Source organism: Canis aureus, chromosome 33 (genome assembly GCF_053574225.1).
Source record: "Canis aureus isolate CA01 chromosome 33, VMU_Caureus_v.1.0, whole genome shotgun sequence".
NCBI classification, from domain to species: domain Eukaryota; kingdom Metazoa; phylum Chordata; class Mammalia; order Carnivora; family Canidae; genus Canis; species Canis aureus.
Window position 1 is genome coordinate 2,999,826 of NC_135643.1, and position 27,923 is coordinate 3,027,748.

A 27,923-nucleotide genomic window follows, 5' to 3' on the forward strand; every position below is an offset into this window, starting at 1 on the left:
GGCCCTTTCTTTGGAATCTGTGCTTGGTGCAAGTACTTCTTTTATTACATTTTAGGGATATATGTCCCCCTCCATTTTTATAACTCAGTAGTAGTAGATACTTTGCGATAAATACAAATTATTGTCATTGCTGCATTATATCCTCTCTTGGCATATAATGGTTAAAATTATTCTTTTATTTAATAATACCTGGAAGCTATGCTCTATTTTTGCATTTCCTTTTTATTGTTTTAATTAATTTTATTTTAAAATTATTTTTATTATTTTGAGGGAGGAGAGGAAGTGGGCAGAGGGTGATAATGAGAGAGAATTCCAAGCAGGCTTTACACTCAGTGCAGCCCGATACAGGGCTTGGTCTCACTATCCTGAGATCAGGACCTGAGGCAAAATCAAGAGTTGGATGTTCAACCAATTGAGCCATCCAGGCGCCCCTGCCTCATTCTGATCCCCAGTTATTCCATTCCTGGCATTCCTTTACTCTGGAGAAAGGTTACAGAGATTGAAAAGTATGCATAGGAAACAATGGAAGTACAATGCTTGCTTTACGCATTTCTCCAGAAGAGGACTGACAGCTGCTCTGAGCCAAATAATCCTGCAAGTAAAAATACTTGAACAACAGAGTTTGGGGGTGGCAATAGGTTGGCTGAGATTGTGGGATCCTTGCTTGCACTTTAAGAGGCTTCTTCCTTGGCCTCCAAGAAAAAGACATACTGGAAACATTTTGCCTGGGGAGAATGGAGGATCAGCCAGGGCCAACTTTATAATTTGCTAGGTGCAAAATGAGAATGCATGGCCCCTTGTTTAAAAGGCAGTGGGTGGGAGGAAGCCACTTATATTCCTTTGTGGTTTTTCTCAACTGTCACGTTTTTAATTTGCTATTTAATGTCATACTGCTTCAGGCATGGGGCTACTCACCGGGTGGATGGAGACCCCACAGGCACCCCATACCCCATCCTGCTACTTGGTGCTTAGGGTACATGCATTCTCCTGGTACCTGCATCCAGGTCCCTGATGTGGGTAGAGGGTGGCAGTGTTCACTGTGATGTGAAATTTTGGGGTCTGGCAGCAAGTGGTCAAGAAAGAATTCTTGAGATATCTTCAGTGCGAAAAAGGTGGTTTTATTAAAGCACAGGAGAGGACCATGGGCAGAAAGCTGCAATGAGGTTGTGAGGAATGACTGATTATATACTTTCAAGTTGGGAGGGGGTTAGGGATAGTGTAAATCTGTAGGGAATTTTGGAAGTAAGGTTTCCAGGATCTTGAAGTGCTAGCTGCTGTTAGGGATAGGCCATTTACTACTGTCTAGTACTACCTTAATCCTGAGACCATCCAGATGCATATCAGTGGGCCAGGTAAAGGTAAAGGAAGTTTCCAAAGGGATTTTTATATGTTAAAGAAGACTTATAGGATCCTGGAGGTTGGGCTAATGTCCAGCTAAGACTACCTTTTGCCTCTAGCAGAGTATTAACATTGAGGCAGTAGAGTTCCTGAAGCAAAGTCTCCCTGCCTGTCTTAAGTACTTGTCAATGGGCTGCAAGAGAAATTTCATTTTTTCCCCCTACGTTTCTTTTGCCTTTGTTCTCCACATCAACTGGGTATGGGTTTGGGAGCAAAAAACCCATCTCAAGAAACCCATCTCAAGAAGGCAAGGAGGCAGTGGGATGAGGGACCATGCATGAGCTGAGGCTCCCCAGCACATATTATGTTGTCTCACCAGACTTCACATATAAAACTCAGAAAGTTATTAAGAACTCCATACAGTGGGGGCGCCTGGATTCCTCAGTTGGTTAAGCATCTGACTCTTGATTTCAGCTCAGGTCATGATCCTAGGGTTGTGAGATGGAGCCCTGCATCAGGCTCCATGTTGGGCATGAGGCCTACTTGGGATTCTCTCTCTGCTCTAAAAACAAAATGAAACAAAACAAACAAACAAAACCCCCCAAAACCTCCATATAGTGACTACAGAGGGTCCTATGTGACTGCACACACATACCTGGAGTCAGCCCTGAGATCAGCAAGTGCAGTCACCCCAGTAATCTTTATTTTTCTTACCTTTCAGAATCTTGTTCCTATGAAGGCCGTGTATTCCAGGATGGGGAAGACTGGCCATTGAGTCGGTGTGCCAAATGTGTGTGTAGAAATGGGGTCACCCAGTGCTTTATAGCTCATTGTCAACCTCTGTTTTGTAATGAGGTAAGGAAGACAGCTTCCAAATGGATCCTTCATAGACTATTAACTTCATTGTTTGGGAACTTGGAGCCTCTTCTGGGGTTGTCTGGCAGTCTTTCGGAAGTACTAGGAACGAGAAGCAAAGGCTGTTTTGTTTTCCTTATACTTTTGGAGATCACCCCTGAGACATTTACCCTTGGAAGCTACAGATAGGTCTAATACCAGCCATTTAAGCTAATTGTTATGTAATGAAAGTGAGCCTTGGATGTACATGCAAAGAAGCCACCAGCTCCAGTTGCAGATGTTGCAAAAATCTCAAACTAAACATCTGGAAAAGTCAGCAATATGATCAGGTATTGTTTCTCAATGCATAGGTATAGTCTTGCTTTTTAAGACATAAGTGTGTCTTTGAACGTGATTATCCAGATGTACATTTTTTTAATTATAAAATAATGATTCACATTATTCAGATTTTCTCTTGGGGAGCTTTAAAAAGTAGTGGATTTTGTTCCTCATTTAAAGTTCATCAGAATTTCAAAACATTAGACTCTTCCCATAAATTCAGAAGAGAAAATCAATGGCAAATAAATGTGGTATACATGATACTTTTTAGGTTTTACTCTTCCAGAGGTTTCTATGGCTGTTCTGTGGCAGTTGACAGATAACCATGAAAGGAGTTTGCCTCCAGTCGAAAAATAGCTCATTTTTGATCTTAAGGAAAAGCCGGAAGCCAACATTCAATTGATACAGAACAGTACTTTGTGTCAAATAAAACAAAATCAATAACATGGCATATTGTGACAATTGGGCAATATTTTTAAAGGCAGACAAAAGGCAATTAGACAGAAATGCGAAATGCCAAATAAAGGGAAAATGTATCTAATTGAAAAATTAGACTGTATTACCTACACTACTGCAACTACTGCACTCATGTCACATCTCCTAGTTCATCACGAAGTCTTCTCTCAGTGCTAAGATTACAAATGAGCTTCTCTGTAGAGTTGTATAGTATCTCACATTCAGGGGACACTATCAGGTTGGGGAATTTTGATTTAGCACTTTCTAGGATTCAGTCCCCTTGTGTATGAAGGGTAATTAAACAGTTTGCCACAATTGCAATAAGGAAAGCAGGAGGCAAGGGGGACCACTTTGTGAGTCTTCTGCTTTAAATCTTTGTAACCTTAATGGACTTCATGTTAGGGGGATAGATATTGAAGTACTTGAAAGTACTAGTTCCCATTTTTAAAAACATTATATAGTGGGGCACCTGGGTGGTTCAGTCAGTTGAGTGTGGGACTCTTGATTTTGGCTCTTGATCTCAGGGTCCTGGGATCCAGCCCTATGTCAGGCTCTGTGCTCAGCAGTGAGTCTGCTTGAGGATTCTCTCCCTCTGACCACCCCCAACCCCACCCCATACATGCACACATGCTCTCTCTCTCTCAAATAAATCTTTAAAACAAATTTAAAAAATAAAAACACTAAATATAAACTCTAGCTTCAAACATTTACTCACATACAGTTTGCATTGATATACATAATTAATTTAAAAGATGAAATTTGGTACCATACTTCAGAGCTAGTTGATGTGCAGACATTCTAAGGTCTTGAAAATAGATTGATTTGAATCACTCTTGCATCATTAAGTTTATATTTTTACTATGACATATTAAAAAAATAAACTCTTAGATTATTTAGAAATATCTTTCTTGAATTAATATCATTATTAAATATTGGATGTTCAGATGATATCAACGGGTATTAAAAAGGGGTGCTAAAAAGTTTAGACTTTTGATGGAAACACCATCACCGCTGTCTACCATCTATCATCATCTCTGTCATCACCATCACCACATTTTTTGCACTTATTATGTGGCAATCATTAATTTTCAGAGCTTTGTAATTCTCATAACAATCCTATTAAGAGCTATTATTATCATTTCCTCTTGCCAGTACATAAAACTGAGGTACAGAGAGCTTAAGTAACTTCCATGAGGTACCACAGTTAGGAAGTATCAGTGCTTCTTACCTAGGCAGTTCTGCATCACTTCAACAGACCACACCTGACTTATATTTTTTAACTATTAGCTAGATAACCTTCCAAAATGATGAGTTACATAGCATTTATGTATAGTAATAATCACAAAAACAATAGTTACTAATAGCATTGAACACGACTGCAGGTATTTTGTATGCATCAACTCATTAAATATTAAAAACACAACACAAAAGTTCACCAGAAGAAATGTATTTCCAGGACTTGAGCTATAGAAAAAAACTGATTTTTAATGTAAGTGTTTTTCTTTTTCTTTTAAAAATTGTAAAAGGAATCTGTACTTATTAAGGAAAGTTTGGAAAGGCAGAAAAGCAGAAAATGATCATCTATATTTCTACCATTCAAAAACACCAGCTTTTCTTGGTAATTTATTCCAAATTTTTTGTAGGCAAATGTGGATATATTTGTTTTTTTTTTTCATAGTTATAATCACATTTTAGAAGTTGGTGATAATTTCTGACAAAAGGAGTAATTTCTTATGTTCAAAAGGGTCTTTTTCCCTTAAGGAAGGATTTAAATTCATACTGAAATTGTTTGCTTTCAACTTTTGTCCAGATGCCTTGAACAGAGCCCTAGCCCATCCACATTTCTGTAGGCTCATTAAAATGGTCTGTTCAGTCGATAAGTGTTGTTCCTGATGATGTTACCACCAATTTTTTTACTGTAATTTTTCTCATTCCCCATGTTGATGAATCTGAGTAGGTTGAATTTCATCTTTGGATGTTCTTTCAAGAAAGATAAAAGATTGGATGTCTTCTGAGCCACTAAGTGTTTGAGAATTATTTTCTTCTTGTTTATGTATCTCAAAATTGGGGGCTCAAAAATTGGGGGCAATTATCATTTCCTCACATGCCAACTCTGTGGGCTCCTTTCCACTGAACCCTGAAATTTAGTGCCATGGAGAGCTCTGAGGTCTCTTTTCTATTTCATTGTGTTCATCTAGTTTCCTTTGTTGGATTCTTGCAGGATGTTTCCTTATCTTTAAAAATGAAACATTTTTCAGGACATTTCTAGGTGAGGTGTCTTTTCACCCTTATTACCTAGAATATGGTCAAGCCCTTTCAGTCTATATTCCAGGTTTTAAAATGCTTTCTTCAGTTATGGCTTTAATTTAATCATATTCATTCCAATTATTCTCATTTCTCCAGCAATACTTATGATTCTTAGATTACTCCCCTCTCTTTCCCCCTCATTATCAATCATGTTCTCTCTCATCATTTTGTTTCTTTCCTCTTCATATGGAGAGAGCTTCTTGAGTTTGCATTTACAACTTCTAGTATTGATTTTGACTATTTCACTTTGAATTTCTTTTAAATCTTCCTTATTTTTCTTCTCTTTGGTTCATCTAGGTTTTTTATCCTAATACTTATTCTTTTTTATTGCTTCTTGCTTCTATTTAATAAAGACTGCATCTTCGTGCATCTTACTGAAGTTGCAAAATAGCTTTTGAATATTTTCTTTTAGTTACTATAGTATGTAGCATTCAGAAATTTGCCTTTCTCTGAATCTTTAGAACATTTTTAGTTTTGCTGGCTCTTCAGGGTTTTTCCCAAGTTCCTTTCCTTCTGTTTACTCATCCTTGATCAAGAGAAATCTGTCCATACCCACTGTTTGAAAGCTGCAAGGGTAAATCTCCTACCGTTGGCTAACTCCCCTTTATGGATCTGTAGCCAAATGCTAAGAAATGTGCATATCTCTTTGTCCGAGGGGCTGGTGGATTTTCAGTTAGTGTAGCTCTATTGTACCGAGATTGGATCTTTTCCTTACTTCCATAGCCCAACCCTCTTACGTTCTGAGCACATGAAACAAAAACTAATCTCCAGTTTGTACCGCTGCAAAGACTCTCTCCTTCTCTCTAGGTGACCATGTGCTTTATCACTTGAGGCACCATCCTATCCCCCAACTTTTTATCACTCCCTCTACCTCCTCCAACATACATACTTCCCACTCTTTTTTCCATTTTTACATTATGGGCTCTGATTAGGTGTAGAAAGAAAGATATTGAGGAAGGTGAGGGCTGGTACTCTGACCACCTCAAAAGATAGTGACTACACACCAGAGGGATGAATCTGGGTTGTGTTGGATATAGAAAGGCAGAGAATTAGGCAGAATGATGGTTTTTATATCTATTTAGGTTTACACAGCAAAGAAAGGTCATAGAATGTCTTATGTTCAATGGGACTTCCTCTTAGCAGTGGTAGAGGTTGGCTGTGTTACTTTTTGTTGGTGAAATTTTAATCTCTTTCTATACCTGTAGAGGTATCATAGTGGGAGCATATTCTGTCAAGAGCTGTTAGCTGTAATACACCATTAAATTTTTATCATAAATATTTTTATTTAAGGAACATGAAAAACCATAATTAAGTATATCCTTAATGGTAGTTCTACCCTAAATTGTAATAACATTAATCATATATATATTTTTAAATTCCTGAGTTTACTAAGGGTGCCATGTTAGACCTGGAGTTGGCAAACTTTTTCTGTAAAGAGCAAGATAGTGAATATTTTCAGCTTTGTGTGCTGTTCAGTTGAAAGAACTACTCAACTCTGCCATTATAGCACAAAAACAGCCACAGATATTACGTAAATGAGTGGATGTGGCTGCATTGCAGTAAAAGTTTATGGAAACAGGTGGTAGGCTGGATTTGGCGCATGGTCCATAGTTGACTGGCCCCTGTGTAGACTATACGTTTGGAAGAGCAAAATCTACATAGCCCAGAATGATATGGTTCAAATATATGACAGCAACAAAATGCACTGTTAAATAGTCTTTCCCATTTTTCTGACCCACTTTGCTGTTCATCTTCTTATTGATATCTCTAGTCTCGCTTATGAAGCACCAGCCCGGTGAGGTCTTCCCGCTTAGGTAGTTCTCCTATATCCTGGGATATTTTCTCTTTAAATGCCTTTCCTGGGACGCCTGGGTGGCTCAGCGGTTGAGCGGCTGCCTTTGGCCCAGGGCGTGATCCTGGAGACCTGGGATCAAGTCCCACATCGGGCTCCCTGCATGGAGCCTGCTTCTCCCTCTGCCTGTGTCTCTGTCTCTCTCTCTCCGTGTCTCTCATGGATAAATAAATAAAATCTTTAAAAAAAAATGCCTTTCCTTCCTGCCCTTCTTGGATTTGTGAATAAAGATTCTGTTCCCATCAATAAAATATATAATTAGGTATTGCCAGTAGGAATTAGAAAGCTTGGTTTTCTTTGTACCAAGGAATTACTTGCTACAAGTAATGCTCCCCCCATGCTCTCAAGTTGACTCTGCTACCATACTTGGGTCTAGTCTGTGTTGGTTAAGATAGACTGGTACTAACTCTGCTGATCTAAGATTTGTGATCATGACATCAGTTCCCTGTTTACCAAGCATTGTGTAAGTCCTTTTGCTTACTACAATAAAATTACTGAATAGTATGACATCAAATGTACCTTTATTTTACTTTCTCACTGAAATTTCATTAAGCGAAGAGCTCTAAGGTCAAGAAATGCTTAAGGATTTCAGTACGTGTCCAATTTTCACATACTCTATTAAACATCAGGGGCTATAATATTTTTCACGTAGAAGAATAAAGAAGTAAAATAATCTAAAACAAGAAACTAATTGTCAGTTTAATCCCAATGATTCAGTTGTTTGAAATAAATCCCTATTAGATAGTAATGCATTAATCTAACTGATCATATATAGTTAGGCTAAAGACCTATTGAGGTATAACTAGAACTGTCCAAGAAAACTTGAATCTCCTTGACCACCTCCCTGACCCAAGTACTTTGGCCTCCTTTTTCTTTTCAGAATGAGTTCCGAGGCAACCACGGTAATAAAATCTCATTTTCTGCTTCTTGTAAGAGAAAGTGAAGGTAATTGTTCAGGAGGTGTCTTCTATGTAAAATAAACCACTTCTTAGTCCTTAAAACTTATTATAACCCTCCTTACTCTGCCTTTAATTTGTCTACCCTCTTGCCATTCAAAAGGGTATAATGATAAGTCAAAGTGAGAAGCTGACTCTTTGGCATTAATGAGGGGACAGTTGCTGTGAAAGTTATTTACAGGGTAGCAGAGACAAAGGGTCTGATATTCTGGGAGCGGGAGTGGTAGAGGGGAGAAGTAGAGAGAGGGCATGGGGGTTTTTTGGGCATTTAGTCTCTGTCACCCACTATGTCCATATTCCCAAATACCTAGGAATACGATTTTTTTTCATGTTAAGGAACCCCCTAATGCATATATGTAAATGTGCATTCACATAAAGATGCACAAGAATAGTGAAGTAGGTTATCAAGAGAGAAATACCTTCATTCCGAGTTTAGCAGTAACTCAACAAGAGTTTAAGTGTTCTTAAGTATTGGTATGGCTGGTGCCCTACAGTCTCCTTCCAACCATTTGTCATTGTCAGGTCGGCTGTGTGACCTTGTCCAAGTCACAAAACCTCTCTGGTCTTTACTTTTCTTGTGTGTAAAGCAGGGATAAGAACATGTACTTCATAGGGCCATGTAAAGCGTTAAAATAGTGGCTGGCGGGGATCCCTGGGTGGCTCAGCGGTTTAGCGCCTGCCTTTGGCCCAGGGCGTGATCCTGGAGTCCTGGGATCGAGTCCCACGTCGGGCTCCCAGTGCATGGAGCCTGCTTCTCCCTCCTCCTGTGTCTCTGCCTCTTTCTCTCTCTCTCTCTCTCTCTCTGTGTGTGTCTATCATAAAGAAATAAATCTTTAAAAATAAATAAATAAATAAAATAGTGGCTGGCAAACACTAAGTACTATTCTTACTATTATTTTTAAAAAATATATTTTATTTATTTATCCCTGAGAGAGAGAGAGAGAGAGAGAGAGAGAGAGAGGCAGAGACACAGGCAGAGGGAGAAGCAGGCTCCATGCAGGGAGCCTGATGTGGGACTCGATGCCGGGACTCCAGGATCATGCCCTGAACTGCAGGCAGACGTTTTAACCACTGAGCCACCCAGGCATCCCTCTTTTTGTTATTATTTGTGCTTTCGTTTGCTCTTAGAAGAGGATAGGACTTGAGTGTGCAGACCTCTTAAGAGGCACACTGACTTTGGAAGTGCTAATTCTTATCAAAGCACTGGATGACTAATAAATGCTAAATGAGAGGAAATTGCTATTTATGGATGCTTGAAGCACATGATTGAATTGGCTATGAATGAAATTTTCCTGCTGTTGTGGGTTTTATTAATGTCTCCTTTTATTGGATTGTTCCTTTTTTGGACGTAAGGATGAAGCTATAGTCCGAGTTCCTGGAAAATGTTGCCCACAGTGCTCTTCCCAATCCTGCTCTGCATCTGGCCAAGTGTATGAGGTAACCTGTGATGTACCCCCTGCAGATGTTTTGACAGATGTCTCACACATATGCCCTCTGCCCTTCCAACCACCATATTTCCCCACCCTCTTGTCTGAGTCTTTGCCAAGATTAGTAACTCAGTATATAAACAGCTTTTTTTCTTCTCTTTGTGGCGAGGCTTTATGAAAAAATTAAATTGAAGGGGATTAGAAATATAAAGGAATGTGCTGGCAGGCCGCACCTGGTTCACGAACCTTGTTGAACTTACTGTTTACACGTCTCGAAGGAAAAAAAAGGACTATCCTGGTTACTATTCAGTTTACACTTAGGCTGGAGGCCCTGGGGATGTCTCTCTGTTTGGTTCATATCCAGAGACAGCTTCCCTCTGCCTTACACTGTGGGGGGAGGCATGGGTGTGATAGGGGACTGAGGGAAGGGAGGGGAGAAGTTAATGGTGGTGGAACCTGCATACTTGAAAGTACTATTGGAACAGTCTAGATAACTGTGCCTAACACATAATAGGTGGCAAATGAAAAATGTGTTCAACAAATTGAATGAATGAATGAACGTTCTGTCTCAGGACTACACCCAGCTGAGGCAAAAAAAAAGGTCACATTATTCAAAAGCAAAGAACGTACAAAAAATACACCCAACTACTTCCCTTGCTTGCCAGCCACTCTAAAGAAGACTAAATAGGAATTGGAATTATGACTCTCAGTAGAGAATCTGGAATTGGGTAATAAGGAATGAATGTCACGAATGAACATAACTAATTGGGAAAGGACTTTTGTATGTACTAGATCTGTGTTGTCCAATACAATGTGTGCCAGATTAATTTCTACTGGAAGAGATAGCCTTTATATCTATTGTGATAGTTTTGGTTGCAAGTAACAGAAATACTCCTCTAAAAGTGGTTAAAATGAAAACATTTTTTAATCTCATATAACAAGAAGTCCAGAGGTAGGGTGGTCACAGGGTTGATCAACTCAGGTTTTAATGATGTCTTCAAGGATCTAAGGATCTTTTCCCCATCTTTCCGTCTTGCCATTTGCAGCTTGTTGGCATTGGCTTTGCATCTTGTTCCCTCGTGTCCCCAAGGTGGCTACCTCAAGACTAGCTCATGCACACACAACCATTACTAAAGGATGGTGGGGAAAAGGGTTGGCTTTTCTTCTTTTATGGGGGAGAAGAGTCTTTTCTTTGACCTCCACTGTTCTAGCAAACTTCCCCTGAGGTCTCCTCAGTTAGGACTGGGACAATGCCGTTGCCTATCTGCAAGAGGAGCTGGGAACGTGGCTGTAGGAGCTGGGTCTCCTGCCAAAGAAGAAGAGCTAAAGAGCTAAAGAATGAGCACTGATTAGGCAGGAAATAGGGTCTTCTTATTAATCATGATGTTCCAGGGACCCTTTGTGCCTGGCAGAGAGCAGACCCTCAGCACATCTGTGGAATGAATACAGTTGAATAAAAACGAATGCAAAGCTCCCTTTGGACATTTATTGACTTTTTCTTAGTTGCTGTTACTGCCTAACTGTTAACATTTCTCAGGAGTACATTCAGTGTGGCTCAGTTAAAAACTGTAATAAAAAATTGTGTGTCTTATGTGCCTGTGTTTCTATTTGATGTATGTGACACTTGATTTTCCACTTTGTCCCTTCTTTATTCAGCATGGTGAGCAGTGGACTGAAAATGCCTGTACCACGTGTATATGTGACCAGGGTGAGGTCAGGTGCCACAGACAGGCCTGCCCTCCGCTAAGATGTGAAAAGGTATTTGAGACAGCATGGCTTGGTTTTCAAAGCTTTATTCTGGGTCATTTAAGAAATGCATTTCTAAGTCCGTTGTGTCTTTTGAGGGAATCAAAAGTTTTATGACATTCAGAAATATTAGGGGCACCTGGGTGGCTTAGTTTAAGCATCTGCTTTCAGCTCAGGTCATGATTCCAGGGTCCTAGGATCGAGCTCCACATCAGACTCCCTGCTTAGCAGGGAGCCTGATTCTCCATCTCCCTCTGCTGCTCCACCTGGTTGTGCCCTCACGCTCACTCTGTCAAATAAATAAATCTTTTTTTAAAAAAAGGAAATATTAGAAAAAGATATGAAAGATCTGCTTTCTAGGAAGAAGGGCTAAGGTACAGGGGAACTTGCCTCAGCTGGGTTAATTTGGGCAGGCAGGGAAAGGAGCAGCATACAGTGTTGGCACTTTATGTCCTTCTGCCTCATTGGCTCAATGTTTTCAAACTCTCCTGAGAACTTCCCTTTACATGCCATCTTTGTTTCTTCAGGGTCAGAGAAGGGCTCATCGGCATGGGGAATGCTGTGAGGAATGTGTGTCTCCTGCAGGAAGCTGCTCGCACAATGGGATTGTGCGGTACCAGGATGAAATGTGGAAGGGTTCAGCCTGTGAGTTCTGCATGTGTGACCGTGGCCAAGTGACCTGCCAGACTGGGGAGTGTGCCAAAGTGGAGTGTGCCCAGGTAAGAAGCGACAGCATTTCCACTTGGACTGTAACAGTTCTCTTCAATGGGAAAGGAGGTCCCTCACCTATTCCTTACTTTTTGGCAGCAGAGGCGACAACCAGGTTGACCACTCACATTTCACAGAGCCTTCTAGCACAAAGATTCTGTGGTTTAAAATAAATGCCACTGTTTGTTCAGATTGACTTGGAACAGCCCCCTGGAGCTTTTAGTTCTCCATGCATCTGGTCCGATTGGAAGCCCTGCGCCAGAGACATGAAAGGGAAGGACATGCTATGGGACATTAGCCTATCAGTCAGCGCAGCTGGACGTCATGGCTGACGGCCTGCCCGGCTTGCTGTGGTTGTGAAACAGAGGTCCGCAGGGGCTCCCATGGCCCAGCTCTGTTGCAGGCCCTACTGGCAGCATTTAGCAGAAAGGAGAGCCAGCACCTGCAGGTTGCTTCTGTGAATCAGGGAAAAAAAATAAAATGTTTTTGTTTTAAAGAGAGGGGAGGGGAGCCTCTTAAATAATTAACTCGGTTGACCTCTGTTGACTTCTGCTTTCTGCAGAATTTCTAGAAGCTTCTAACAAAGCAGCCTCTGTTTGGACTATAGATGTATATTGTAGGGAAATTGCCTTTTTTTTTCCTCTTTGAACTCAATTTTGACCCATTGCAAAACAAATTGCTTTGAAAGTTGTCTCCTTCTCCCTCACCACTCCCGTCCGCCCCACCAATTTCCCGCAGGGTTATGGACTTGAGTAGATGAGGGAAACTCAGAAAATCTGAAGCAGTGAATGTCTGTGAAGGCATTTTTCTTTCTAGTTCTTCACCCCCACATCTCAGCTCTCTTAGCACCAAGCCTGAGGAGGAACAACCTTTCAAACATGGCTGTCAAAGACAGGGTGATTTTTCATTTTGCCTCCTACTTCTGAGTCTTGACAGAGCTGACACGTATTTAGGTAAAGAGGGTCTTGCTTTGTGCAGATTTATTTCCTGCACATGTCTTTTCATTTCTTTTCCTCCTTTATGTCTGGGGAGTCACAAGTGTTGGACAAAGATGAGAAAAACCCCAGTCAGGGCCCTTTTTTCTTTTCCCTTTCTCAGGCTGAGGCTGGGCTTCCTGGCCTTGCCAGACTGCCGGGAGGATGCTGGTTTATCTTCTAAGGTCTTAGTTTGCCAAATAATAGCCTAGGCTTTATGGAAAATGTGGGAGAGGTGATTCTGGCAGGGTGGATCCCTCGGCCACCTACTTTCAGTTAGGTCTGAGCAAAGAGTCTCACTCACAGAAAATGATTTGCCCCGTAGTCCCCAACGCTAATGCATTTCCAAGTGCCTGCTGTCCTCCCTGACGCCTGCCTGTGGCCCTGTGTGCCAGGTCTTCTCTGCTTTTAGGAAAAGTTGGGGGCAACTGCTGAGGGAAGTGGAGGGGGCCGGGTTCCCGTCCAATCACCCCACATCCCTGCCTGCTTCCCACTCCCACCCCAGCCTCTGTTATGAACTGAGGAGTTCTAATGTCTTTAGCCCATTCCTCCATGTCTTTAGTTAACTAACCTAATGTCTTCCAGGTAACATCTGTGTTTCCAAGTGTTGTTAAAGTCATTAAACACTGCCGAAGTGAAATTTTAACCAAAATTGACTCTTACCAAAAATATCCCTTAGCCTTCTTCTTTCTGTGCCATACTTCTGTAAATAGCTCAGTGAACGCCTGGAGTATGAACTTCCTAACTTCTGCTTAGCTTGGAGATAAAAAGATGAATAAGACACATCCTAATCTCAAGAGTTCCCAGGCTTTGAGAGGAAGTCAGATACATCAACAGAAATCGCAATATGCAGTGGCATCAACAGTGATGGAAATAGGAATGAAATGCATTAGGAGCATCTGGAGAAAATGACCATCTGCCAAGGGGAGCCCTACAAGTGTGCTGTTGATATTTTTATTCAGTTCTACCCCACTTTCTCCCTTTCCTAGGATATCAAGGCCATTTGATTCCTAATCCCGGATACCAAGGGTAGATTGAGTTGTTATTGTTGTTGTTTTTTTTTTTTAAGTTTATTTATTTATTCATGAGAGACACAGAAAGAGGCAGAGACATAGGGAGAGGGAGAAGAAGGCTCCCTGTGGGGAGCCTGATGCGGGACTTGATCCCAGGACCCTGGGATCAAGACCTGAGCCAAAGGCAGACGTTCAACCGCTGAGCCACCCAGGCATCCCAAGGGTAGGTTAAGTCTAAATATATGTATATCCACAAAGATGCAGAAAAATAAACTTCTAGAAAAGACAGAACCGTGCAGGTTCACCATTATAATAATGGTCCCATTGTTTATCTACCACAATGTTCTGAGTAGCATGGAAATCAGCACATAATTTTTTCTTTGTTAAAAAAGGAGAAAATGGCACGGCCTTTGTTTTTGATGTGTCCAACCAACTCCCTAGATATTGAAACATAAATACATCAATAGTGAAATAGCACAGTATGAAGATTTTCATTTTTTTCTGTATTTTATGTTAACTTTGAACATGAATTCAGATGGAGAAGTCAAATTATTTTTTTTTATGATAGTCACAGAGAGAGAGAGAGGCAGAGACATAGGCAGAGGGAGAAGCAGGCTCCATGCACCGGGAGCCTGACATGGGATTCGATCCCGGGTCTCCAGGATCGTGCCCTGGGCCAAAGGCAGGCGCCAAACCGCTGCGCCACCCAGGGATCCCTACTTTTTTTTTTTTTTTTTTTTTTAAAGGACCTTGCATTCATGTATTAGGCATAGAATGGTGCTGATGAGGGGGGTAGGACCGAAGCTTTTAGTAAAATGCATGGAAGAGGGTGGACACACCAGAAGTGTGAGGTGCCTTTCCCTTCTCCAGTGGAGGAAGATTCCTTCATAAGAGTGTTTCCTTTTCCAATGGTCAAGCTAGTGGAATCACACCATCTTTGCTATGATGATGGGGTGTTAGTGTGATTCAGTGGGGAGGGGTTAGCAATTGCATCTGGCCTATGGCAGCAGAATCCTCTTAGAAAGAAAAGAATTAGTTTTGTTCGGCAAAACAGTTTTTCTCAAAGCAAAAATCAAATGCTAATTGGAACAGGTTCCCCACCACAGTGAACTGACGCAGTTTGGAGCATCCAGGCTTCTTCTATAAATAGCATATCTATTTACAACTCCCTACCTCACCAAAACTGAATCCTTGTTCCCCTGCAGCAAGGCTTGCTGTTTATTTATAGTAGTGTTTGAAGCCTCAGAGCAGCCACCCTCCTTGCCTTCCTGGGATGATGCAGGCTCCATTTTCAGTTTTGTCTCTATGTACTATAGCGGGCATTCAAGGAGCATCCACACATTTTGCTTTTAATGGAAATACACGGACTCTGTCTCATTTTAAAACATTGTTTTAAGCAACTTAGATTACATGCATATAAACCCCTTTATATGCTTTGAAAGCAGATTTCACTGTCTCTGGGTTAGGTCTATATTACCAGCTGATTTGTCATGTTTCTGCAAAACAATTTATATGTAAATACACCCTCTCTCTATAGCATCCACTGCTTTCCACTGGCCTCTGATTGGCGTGACATTTTGATGGACAGTGATCTATACACAACTTCTGTCTTCTTGAAATCAGTTTTTAGACATTGTAAAAAGTTGCAATAAAAAAAGTTTCAATCATGTAATTTTGTATTTCTTTTAAAAGTTTATATTTCCCTCCATTAAAATAATACATACTCATTTTAGAAAATTGATTCGCAAGAAAAGTAGACTTTAAAAATCCACCCATCATGCTACAATCCAAGACAACTGATGCTTTTATTTTATATATTTTTAGTGCAAGTGTTTTTAAACATAAAATATCACTGTGATTATTCTGTTGCACAATTTTACATTATTCAATTTTTACCTAACATGGTTTCTGCAATTTAAACATAATGTAGACCTAAAATTGGATAATGTCTTGATTTAAAGAAACATAACCATTCTTTAGAAATGGAAAGTGCTTTAGAAAGTGGAAAGTGTTTAAGGAACACTCGTTATCCTATAGATCTATTAGATGTTAGTATGTGCATATGAAAAATTGTAAACAGAGATTGTATCTTCCACAGCAGATTTCTTGGGAGGTAGGCTTCAGAATTTATAATTATTTAATTTTTATAGTAAGCATTTGTTATTTTATAATAGAAATAAAAATGAAATTATTAATATCGGGAAGTTAAAATAAGACTTTGAAAGTTAAGCATCTACCATCTAAGTGTGACCTTTTTCCTTCTTCTTATAATTAATTTAAAAAATAGTGATTGTGTGAGTTGGATAACAGTTTCAGAATATTGAATAAAAATTGGTTTTCTGCTGTTTAATTTATGCCTGAAACTATATCTGTGCATAAAGGGATGTATCTGATTTTGTATTCAAGGAAAACTGTTGGTTTGATTTGAACACTGTTAATGACACCAAATCACAAGTTCAGATGTTGTATATTTAAGATAGCCTGATCCTTTTCTGAAACTTGTACCTTTCTTTCCAAGATTACAACAATTAACAATCTTGGCCATTCTTATTTGTGTGAGCTTCTGGTCATGAGTTGGAATCGATGGAGGGATCTGTGCACAAGTATCACAAGAGCTGGAATGAAAAACCACTTGGGGGGGTGAGCTGTATGGCCTAGATTGTCCATGGGAAGCTGACAGGGAGAGAGGGAATAAGCAGTGGGCCCAAGCAAAGGGTGGGCTAAGGTTTTTCATTCTAGTCAGGGAATCCAGCTGTTTTTGCAATTTTAGTAGTGCTACCTAGAGATGGTAATTTGATAATGTGCCTCTGCAATCCTTACTTCTACAGGGTGAAGAATTAATTCACTTAGATGGAAAATGCTGCCCTGAATGCATTTCAAAGAATGGGTACTGTGTTTATGAAGAAAATACAGAATTTGTGAGTAGCAGGCTAATAACCAGAGACTGTTAAAAATTAAATAATAGTTCAAAACTAGTTTAATGAGGGGCCATTACCTTCCCATATCTTTTAACCATTCACGTGTTCAACAAGTGTGATTGTGTACCTACTATGTGCCGGGTACTAGAGACACAGAAGCAAGTAGCAGACAGAGTCCCTGGTCTTGTGAGCTTCCGCTCTAGTGTGGGGACACAGAGGACAAACATAAGCCTGTCCACACCAGGTGGTGACAAGTACTGCCCGGGGGAATAGAGCAGCTAGGGAGGAGCTGAGGGACTGAGGGACAAAGGTGCTTTTTCTACATAAGGTGGCTAGGGATGTCTCTTGTGCAGAGAAATTTTAGCAAAACCCAAAGGAAGTGAGGGAGCAAGCCACATGGATATCCGTGGAGAGAAAATGTACTAGGAAGAGGGGCTGGCAAATGAGAAAGACTGAAGTAGAGGTGTGCTTGGTGTGTTTGAGAAACAAAATGAACACGGCTGGAACCAAGTGAATGAGGGGGAAAGGATTTGGCGAGGAGGTCCACCAGGTAGCCTGGACACTGTGGTATATGTGTTGTGTTTTTGCCTTGGCACACACAGGGGCTGGGAGAGCTTTGAGCCCCAGTGCTCTGATCTGGCTTACCTGTGAAAGGTTCACTTCGGCTGCTCTGCAGGCAGGAGATGAGAGGGGGCAGGACTGGAAGTAGCTGGTCTGGTTGGAAGGTTTATAGCAATAGCCCAGAGGCAGTGATGGTGTTTTGGTCTCTGGAGGAGGTAATAAAGAGTGATCAGGATTATGTTGCAGGTAGAATTGATCCTGATCACTCTGTATCACCTCCTCCCTAGACCAAAACACCATCACTGCCTCAGGTAGAATTGAAAGGATGTTGAGGGATTGGATGTGGGGTAAAATTTTCATTTGTGAAGGTTTTATTCCCCAATCCATACTTTAAAAAATTATATACCCAATGGAAAAAACATTTATCTTAATTTCTTCAAATTTGCTCTATTTATATAACCCATATTTTCCACATGGGGTTTTGGAATGTGGATAAATTGTGTTTTAAAAAATAGGCCAGTTGACCACAAAGACAACTGCTTCATTGACCAAGCAGAATAGGATGATAAGAATTGGGATTAAGTCCTTTGATTCCTATGTGCTGTTTCTTTGTGATTTGGGAAAATTGCCTCTGTCAAACCTGTATATGCTGGGGAGAGAGTACTGTGTAGGATTACCAGTACGGGCTCCTAAATTCAAATATCTATTTTGCCACATACTGAGTATATAACCTTGGACAAGTTACTTAATCCTCATCTGTGACAAAGGTTATAACAATTGTATTTACTTTATGAGGCTATTGAGAGAATAACACCTGTAAAGCACTTAGAACAGTGCCTGGCATATTTAGAAATAAAAAAAGAAGCTAAAAAAAAATGGCACCATTGTTATTATTATGCTATTGACATTGTTTCCTAAGTGGTTTACAGCTTAGTCATTTTTATTTCCTAAGCATTTAGGAGATTAAAGGCTGCCTATAAATAATTGAATTTCTAATTTCTCAATCATACTATCAATTTTCCTACCTGTTTTTGAGGTAAATTAACCCAGGTGGAATTAAAAAAAAAAAAAAAAAAAAAAAAAAAAGCAAGTTGTGTTAAATGAGTCTAAACCCCCATAATGCTGTGGTACCATATAAGACTGAAGAGTTTGCCAGGCTTAGACCTCTTGCCTATGAAGTTCTTCATGTGGAAGCAAATTGAAGCCAATGGCTTAAGCACAAAGTAAGAATAAGAATTAAAAAAATCTATTCCGAGGCATGTTGTCTTCACCTTATATCATATACTTTTCTTGTTTTTTTGACATATATAGATTTTTTTTCTATTCATAAGAAGTGAATGAAGTTGCATGTTATTTGGATAAAATGGATAAGTATTAAATGAAAAAATAAATAGATCAGCCTAATGGCATAAATAAACCAGCTTTTAGTGGTATAATAAATGCATTTTTTGTTGTTGTTCCTAGATGTCCTCAAATGCAAGTGAAGTTAAACGTATTCCAGTAAGTATAGATTTTTAACTCTAGATTTGACTCATTGAACTTTTGCCCCTTTCTTTACCCAATGTTTTCCCCAGAGTTAATAACTAATACTTCTCTAAGTACGGGCTCCCACATGTATCTTTCCCCTTTTTTTTGTGATATTTTTCTTCTTCTGATTTTTTTTCTGGCCTAGAAAATTCAGTTTAACCACCAGTGCAATTTCATATTCCTCAAAGCATTGGGAGCTTTTGGGGTTTGGGAGTGTTAGTTTCCCAAAACAAAGCTGAGTGTTCATTCCTTCAAGCTTTTTTGCAGGACCACTCTATATGGTCCCTTTCTAAGGGAAAATGTAAGCACTTTTGTTCATACAAGCAAGCTCATAATTCTGGAGCCTATAGAGTCAGGGGCCTGGGAATCCAGTCTGCCTTGAAATGGAAGAAAAGCCCTTCTGCCTTCTCAGATAATATTCTTGATTTTTCTAACATTGTCATTAATTTTTACTAACTATAACCACATTAATTCTTTGGAATATTCAACATCAGTTGGCTTGGTAAACATTTTATCAAGTATTTATATTATAATATGATCTAATATCCTCCCATTTTACCTCCTCATCGCCCCAAAACATTCTGATAGGAGCCTTCATCTCTTTCCTATCTCCAGGGTGAGTGGGATAGTGAGCAAAAAGGAATTGCTCTTTATAGTTCACTTTGAATTCTCCATCAAAGTACTAATGTTTATTACCATAATTTGCTTGGCTGAAAAGAATATTTTAGCCTGAGAAAGCCCATGGCACATCTATAGCCCACTAAAAGATGTCATACAAGAGCTTTCATTTTAAGAATATAATAACTCTACTGTTACTCTTACTGGAGTAATTATGAGGAAATTCAGGGCTTTAACCAGCTTCCCACTGTTATTGTAAAGATTGTATGTAATGTACCTTCTAATCACTAGGCACATAGTAATCCCCTCTGGTGTTTTTTTTTTTTGGTGAGATAGGCTGAGAAACAAGTGTTATATGCTTCTTGCTTATTCTGGGAGCCCCAGAATGCTTTCCTAGTTTTTCTTTCTGCCTGGGTTATACATTAAAATAAATCAATTATATACAAAGAAGGAGAAATAGTATCATTGACTACTGTCCTGTTTTAGAGTTAGGTTTGTATGATACTGAGCAGGACCTTCATTTTGTCCCTTATGGAAATTCTAAGTTCTCCACCTGCAAACTGTCTTCTGAATTTTTGCAATTCCGATAACATCATTCTTTACTGTTTCATGTAGGAGGGGGAGAAGTGGGAGGATGGCCCTTGCAAGGTGTGTGAGTGCCGGGGCTCTCAGGTAACTTGCTATGAGCCCTCTTGTCCACCGTGTCCAGTGGCCACACTAGCCCAGGTGGTGAAGGGACAATGCTGTCCAGATTGCACATCAGGTGGGTCCATGTCTGATTTATTTCTACTGAGATATTTTTACTGCCAAAAAATTCTGAGAGACCTTTTTCTTTCTTTCTTTCTTTTTCTACTACAAACTTACTAGGTTTGTTTGTTTGTTTTTTTCTTGCTGATTTTTCTAACAAATGTGTTACTTAATCTTTGCCCATATATTTGCCAAACTCAGCAGATTATGGGTATGTGATCTTGGGCAAGTCATTGACCCTCTCTAAATCTTAATTGCCTCGTTGATAAAATATACCTTATCTACCTTGAAAAATTGTTATGGATATCAAATAACATAAAGTTTGAAAACTTGTAAAGGCAAATACATGTGTTAGGACTGGTCCATTATTGAAGATATAAGAATAATTGCTGAAAGTTTGTTACAGGTGTCCACTTTTTATAAGGTGAGCTATTAAACAGATGGTTTCTTTTGGAGTTCTCAAATCAGTTTTTGAAGTTAAAAGACTCATTGATTTCTTCCAAAAGAAAATTTTATCTACTTGTTCTGCAACTCTGCTTTCAAATCACCTGGGGTTGAGTTAGTTCCAGTTAATAATTGTTGGCAAGTACTGGCATTGCTCTGGCTGTGCAGTAATTTGCATATATAAGTTTAGTCTCTCTTAGAAAAGTGGCATTTTCTTCCATTCGTATTTCATAATTAATTGTTTTCATCTGTGGGTCACAATTTTTCATATTGGCAGCTGCTTTGTTGCACTCAACTTATTTTGGCCGATCACAGTGTTTATGTGAAGAGTTTATCATGGGAAAAGCAAAGCAACTTTATGTTTTAATTATGTTACCTTCACCAAAGTGGCTCTCTGTGCTTTCCAAAACAAATATTTAGTATATTATAATGTACTATACCTTGAAAATCAGGTCCTTAAAAACTTCAAAACCTTTAAGAAGTCCTTTGCTGACAGTTGCCACTGAATTCAATGATAATCCCAAATGCTGGGAATGAAATTTGGAGAAAAAGAAGAAAGCTTTTTTTGAGCCAATAACCTTGTTGAAATTGTATTTTGTCTTAACTTTCTATGCATGCCAAAGCTTAAGAAGAATGTCTAAGAAATCATAAATTATTGAATTCATTTAAATCCTATATTACAAAGCTGGTAATTCCTTTTTGTAGAGTCATTCCAGCAGGCAGAAGTATTAATAGGGCCATCCAGTCATGTTTTTAGTGTTTTCCATTTGTAGCTACCAGAGACAGTAATAATATTTCAGACAGGAGATGTTCTTTGAAAGCTTGCATTGAAATCACTTTTGCTGTTTGGCGGCCTTTTTCATACCTAAGTTTCAGAGTTTTCTGTTCTTCATATTCTATAGAGTTCCATATACTCTGTAGATTCTTTTCTGGAAGAATGTAACAGGAATCCTGTGGCCTTTACTAAATTCTCCTCTTCTTTGTCCTTGATTGCAGTTCATTGCCACCCAGACTGCTTGACCTGCTCTCAATCTCCAGAGCACTGTGACCTCTGCCAGGACCCCACAAAGCTGCTGCAGAATGGACAGTGTGTGCACAGCTGTGGTCTGGGATTTTACCAAGCTGGTGCTCTCTGTTTAGGTATGGTTCTGGGCAGACAGTCCAGAGGTGGACTGAGGCTCACTACTGTCAAGGAGGGGGGGTCCCATGTATGCAGGAAATGCACAACTTCCAAAAACCATTAGAAGGTATTAACATCATCCATACATTACTTGGCTTGTCTACCTGCAGGTCTCTTTCTTCTAACATCTCACAGGTGTTTTGATGTTTACTGAAAGCTAGATGATGTGGAGGTTGTGATTGGATTTTTAATTTTTTGAAGACTTTCAAAGATAGTAATATTGCTGGGATTCTTGGTGTCATTTATTACAACACTCAGTTAATCCAAGATAGAACTTTAGAATTGACATGTACATTTGAGATCCCTCATTAGAACTTTCTCTTTTTGTAATTGGGGAACTTGTGGGCCAGAGAAATCGACTGCCTTGCTCAACATCACACTGGTAATACTGTGATAACATCACATTGGTAGTAGAGCTTTTCTCCTGTGGTTTATTGGGGGATCCAGAATGGGTTCACTTCAATTTTTAGAGTTCTTATGCATCTGAGAAGGAGATCTTATCTGGCAGAATTTGGTTTGTTTGAGGCCAGATCATCACTACTTTTTCCCTTATCTCAGACTCAGGCTGCTAATTTTCCATTGAAGAGTGTGTTGGTGGGATCCCTGGGTGGCGCAGCGGTTTGGCGCCTGCCTTTGGCCCAGGGCGCGATCCTGGAGACCTGGGATCGAATACCACGTCGGGCTCCCGGTGCATAGAGCCTGCTTCTCCCTCTGCCTATGTCTCTGCCTCTCTCTCTCTCTCTCTCTCTCTATCATAAATAAATTAAAAAAAAAAAAAAAGAAATTAAAAAAAAAAAAGAGTGTGTTGGTTTATACCACAGCTGTGAATATTTAACCTCTTTGTCCCTCAGTATTCTTACCTGTAGAATGGAGTGAAATTTCTAGTACCTTCCTTAGAGGGTTCTTATGAGGATTAAGTGTGTTAATATACATGAAGTGTCTAGAGTGGTTTCTAGGATATTGTCAAGCTTCAATAAAGATTAACTGCTTTTATTATTTTTGTAATTATTTACTTCTCCCTACTTTCTCTTCTGATGCCTGATCTTTAGCCTTTTTAAAAGTCATTTATACCTCTGCCGTGGGTTGTGGAAGAAAAAAGACAAGGGATATTCTTAGGAAAATGATTGAAAGCAAAAGACACTGGGGGGCTATTGGATAAGAAGAGTAGAGTCAAGAGCTAAACTTCCTGGGTTCAGATGCCAGGTTCATGGGACCTCTGACAAGTTACTTCACCTCTGGGAGTTTGTTCCTCGTGTGAAAAATTGGGGTTAATAATATCGGCCCAAAGGGTTGTTGTGAAGATTAAATGCATTCATACATATAGAGCCCTTCATGTGGAGTCTGGCATGAAATATATGCCATATAATGAAGGCTGGTAAAGTTGTTCTCTGTATCTCCAGAGCCTCAGAATTGGGCTACATGAGAATGGGCACCGAGGTGATGTCTCTGAGCTAATGAGAGCTGCCCTTTTTTTCTTTTTCCCACCCTTGCCTGGAGCCAGCCTGCCAGCCTCAGTGCTTCACGTGTACCAGTGGGCTGGAGTGCTCATCCTGCCAGCCTCCTCTGCTGATGCGGCACGGCCAGTGTGTGTCTACCTGTGGGGATGGCTTCTACCAAGATCGCTACTCCTGTGCAGGTAATCACTGGCTGGGCCACCAGGGAAGCCAGCCCTGTCCCCCAAGAGATCCAGGGCCACCAGGAGCTCAGAGTGTGTTTTGAAGTATGAGAAGAAACTCTGAGGGATTCTTCTGATGGGCTGAGAACAGTGGATGAGAGAGATGACACATGTTTTTATAATCTTACTAGTGCGTTAGTGACGTGTGTGTGTGTGTGTGTGTGTGTGTGTGTGGTAAGATTTCTCTAAGTCCTTCTGCACATGCCTAGGGACACTGGAACAATTCTTAATTCAGTTCAGGATTATCATTGTGTTATAAATCAGATTCCTTCATCGTGTAAATACATAGTGCTTAAATGAAAATGAAGAGTGAAATAATATCTATATTTTTTCAAAACTTGATTTCTACCTGAAGAGAGAGGGAGAAACAGAAATGAGAAAGTGACATCATGATAAGAAACTTGGACAAGCAAAACAGATGGTGACATTTACATTTACTCTTACCTTAGTATCTGTATGCTATAGTAGCTTTATGTGTCTAAATTAAGAACTAGTTGAAGTTCTTAATATTATCATATGTCTCTGGATATGTATGTAATAATGTAATATGTATCATGTCTCTGGAGGTCTGAGTGGTCTTCATGTCATTTAAGTGAACCATTTTTTTCAATAGTGATTATAATCATGAGTGTAAGTAAAAAAGTAAATGTATAAATAATTTTTTAAATGCAGGAATAGGAAAAATAAATAAATAAATGCAGGAATGGGAGATGGGGTAACAGTGAAAGCAAAGACAAAGGGCCGAGTCCTACGTTTGTCTGCAGGAGGAGACGGAGAATCAGGTATGCTCAGAACCTAAGGCAGAGTGTGCAGTGGCAGGCAAACCTGAAAAGGCAGTCAGGCCAGAGGCAGGGTCCTGGATGTCATACAAGGAACTGTGGTCACTCGGCTCTGCAGCTGAGCAGGAGAAGGTGCAGAGATATGATGAGAATTGGAGGTGCGGGGATCCCTGGGTGGCGCAGCAGTTTGGTGCCTGCCTTTGGCCCAGGGCGCGATCCTGGAGACCCGGGATCGGATCCCACGTCGGGCTCCCGGTGCATGGAGCCTGCTTCTCCCTCTGCCTGTGTCTCTGCCTCTCTCTCTCACTGTGTGCCTATCATAAATAAATAAAAAAATTAAAAAAAAAAAAAAGAATTGGAGGTGGGCTAGTCTGAGGGTCAGCTCTTCCCTCCTATGCCCTTGGTTAGATTTTTTAGGAAGATCGTTTGGAGAGAATGTAGTAAAGAGAGTCAGGACATGGTGTTCACTGGCTATGCGGGCTGAATGAGCTCTGTGGCATGGAAGGTCCTACGTGAAAAGTCTGCTGGCCTCCTCCAGTCCAAGTTGTGGGCAGAAGCAACATCCCTGGGCTTATGGAAACCATCTTAAAGGGAAACACTAGTATTGCTTATGTCATACAGTTATGAGGATGGCAGGGCCTACCCTGGAGCCAGTCACAGTATAGAATAAAAGACATGCTAGCTTCTGAGTCTGGCTTGGGTGCTCTTTGCAATCTGTCAAAATAACTTTTGTATCCCCAATGTCAAGGGCTACAAAAAGTGTTCAGCATTTGTTGAACAAGTGTTTGATGAACCCGGGAACATACTACCCTTTTGGGATCCTTGCAGGACCAGTGTTTTTATAGGAATCTCAGCCATAAATGAGGAAAGAACCCCTAATGTTTCTTACTTATCATGTTCTGTTTACCTGTTATTTTAGAACAGGCTCAAAGTGGGCACATCCAGATGCCGTTGTAAGTGTGTAATGGTTGGGCAATTTAGGTAAACTGCTAAAATTTCAATTTGATGAAGTTACTGAATGTAGTCTCTACTCCTTCCTTCTATCCCATCAAAGAGACCTCCTGCTAGTGCTCCTGTGACAGATTTGCCTTTAAAAGGGAATTAATTTCCCCTCGATATTATTCTTCCTTCTATAATACCTCTACTCCCTGCCCCACATCCCACCTACATGTTTACTTTCTTTTTTTTTTTTTTTACTTTCTTTTCGGGGGCCATTTTCCTTCTCTTCTGTGTCCAGTGTTTTGTCGGTGATGTTCATGCTGTTATAGGGCACTTTGAACGTTTCATTTGATTATTGGTTTACGTAGCTGATTGCTTCCACATTCCATCCACATACCCATACACAAGTGCCTCTGGTAGAAAGTTGCTGGGAAAATTTGTTCATGCTCCCTCCAGGGAATTAAACCAATTTGCTTTAGTTCAGCCTGGTTGCATTTTTATGCATAAAATGAGAAGAAAAAGAGCAAGAAGAGAGAGAGAATGATCTTAAAAATTAAAGCTAAACTTGTGATCAATTTCCATATACTGTTTCAATGCTGAGACAGCCCAAATAAGCTTTCCAAATAAGCTTTCTCATTATTGGAATTTTTTACAACAATTATGCTTGTGCTATTTTTGGTGGCTTTTCACCATTGACCTTGGAAGTCAGCCAGTCAACCAGTGCTCTTCTAGCATGTGCTAAACTTTTCAAAAAACGGCCTGCCATTTCATGGTAACAACAGGTTTTTCTGGATTGATTCCTCTTGGCAGGGTCATTTATATTATGACCAGCATAATTTGGCATTTTATTGACCCATCAAAACCAAAAGAAAGTGAACACTGTGCTGAGGAAACTAATTACCAGAAATTACCTGATTAATATTCATGCTCACTGTGTTGAATATAGGGTTGAGAGAAAAATATGGGGCAGAGACAAGTGGCACAGAAACACATGGCTCTTCGACAAAAGAGTAGGAGCAGGTAAACCGGAGGGCTGAAGACATGGAGTCCTGCTAGAGAATCTCATCCTCAGGGTTCCTTATCATTTTCCCTTTTCCCTTGAGTTTTGTGGTATACATACACAGATACACAGATACAGATTAATGTGTTTGTATATGTGCGTATATTAATGTTATTACGTTCTTGTGCTTGATTAAACTAAGTAGTCTCATAAATATAGACACATTATGCACCCCCATACCAGTCACTGCTTTGTTTCCTCTGCCTTCCCCAGTTTTGGAGTTTGATGCTTTGATCACCTCACCTGAAGGCTCACTACCACCCAATCTTTATACCAATCTAAGTCAAAGACAGACAATTTATAAGTTGCGTCTTCTCTACAGCAGGTAGGGCCAAAGAGTAATCACCCTCTTAGTGACTAGAATTCATCTTTTAGACCTGGCCCTCAGGCTTCTGCCTTAACCCCTAAGCTTTCTTTACCTCCAGCTGGATCTGGTCAAAACATCCCTGTTGCCCGCCCTGTCCCATTCTTCTTGACCTTGTGGCCATCAGGGATGCTGGATTGGGCTTCTACTTTGGTTCCTTCTGTCTTGTCTGTTGTGATCTATTTCCAGGAATCAACAGCCAATCTCTTAGTCGCACCAGCCTGTTGGTCAGGCTTGACTCAGATATAGATGCTCCTTGCTTCCTCCCATCGACCACATGGCCTTGCACCTTTTCTACATGGGTACCACTTGTCCTGGATTTATTGTATTCTCTCTTATCAGAGTGGTAGGCCCATCGCCTCTTCCTAGAAACCTTGTTATGAAATCTAAGTTTGGATCCAGACTCAGCTCACCATGCCCCGAAAACATTCTTCCTCACCTGTCTGCCTTTTTTTTTTTTTTTTTTTTTTAAGATTTTATTTATTTGGAAAGAAGAGTGAGAGCAAGGGCAAGTGAGCAAGCACAGAGGGCGGGGGAGAAGCAGATTCCCTGCTGAGCAGAGAGCCTGATGTGGGGCTCAGTCCCAGGACCCTGAGATCATGACCTGAGCCAAAGGCAGATGCTTAAACTAACTGAACCATCCAGGTGTCCCTTTCCTTATGTGTCTTGCCCCTCTTTTCAGTCAACCCCTGTTTCACTCTGGTGGGGCCACGGAACTATTGCACACATAAATCCTAGGCATGGGAGTTCATAAGAAGAAGAGTTAGAAACAACCAAGCTAACGCACATCATGCAAGATTAGTTTAAAATAAGTAGCTCAGAAGACTATAACTTTGAATAAAGAAAGAACAGAGTTTAGCCTATTTTTATATGTGTGTCAGTGTTGACTTTGGCCAGTCCAAACTTCCAGTACTCACAAAGGCCTGAGGATGGAGCTGTGTATACCCTGTGGCAAGTGCTACTTTCATTCTGCAGACCCAGAGATGGGAGGGAGTGTGACATGGTGCTTAATACTGTAGGCTTGGGAGCCAAACCTCCTGAATTCCAGCCTTGGCTCTGTCGTGTACTACAAACCGTATTTTTTTTTTAACTCCACACTTCAATTGCCTGTGGGTAAAGCAGTAACAGTAGTATCTGCCATATAAGCATGGTTGTAAGGAT

The 27,923-nt window shown here is 40.3% G+C and overlaps 1 protein-coding gene across 1 annotated transcript in view; it reads left to right on the forward strand.

Moving 5' to 3' along the window:
* The window catches only part of FRAS1 (Fraser extracellular matrix complex subunit 1), a 436,686-nt gene that overhangs the window by 170,268 nt on the left and 238,495 nt on the right, over positions 1-27,923 (forward strand). The window contains exons 6-14 of the mRNA XM_077882614.1: positions 2,060-2,193; positions 9,436-9,519; positions 11,166-11,267; positions 11,783-11,974; positions 16,779-16,868; positions 18,894-18,929; positions 20,190-20,337; positions 21,762-21,905; positions 23,447-23,581. Of these exons, the coding sequence (XP_077738740.1) occupies positions 2,060-2,193; positions 9,436-9,519; positions 11,166-11,267; positions 11,783-11,974; positions 16,779-16,868; positions 18,894-18,929; positions 20,190-20,337; positions 21,762-21,905; positions 23,447-23,581 (1,065 nt within the window). The remainder of the gene's footprint in view (positions 1-2,059; positions 2,194-9,435; positions 9,520-11,165; positions 11,268-11,782; positions 11,975-16,778; positions 16,869-18,893; positions 18,930-20,189; positions 20,338-21,761; positions 21,906-23,446; positions 23,582-27,923) is intronic.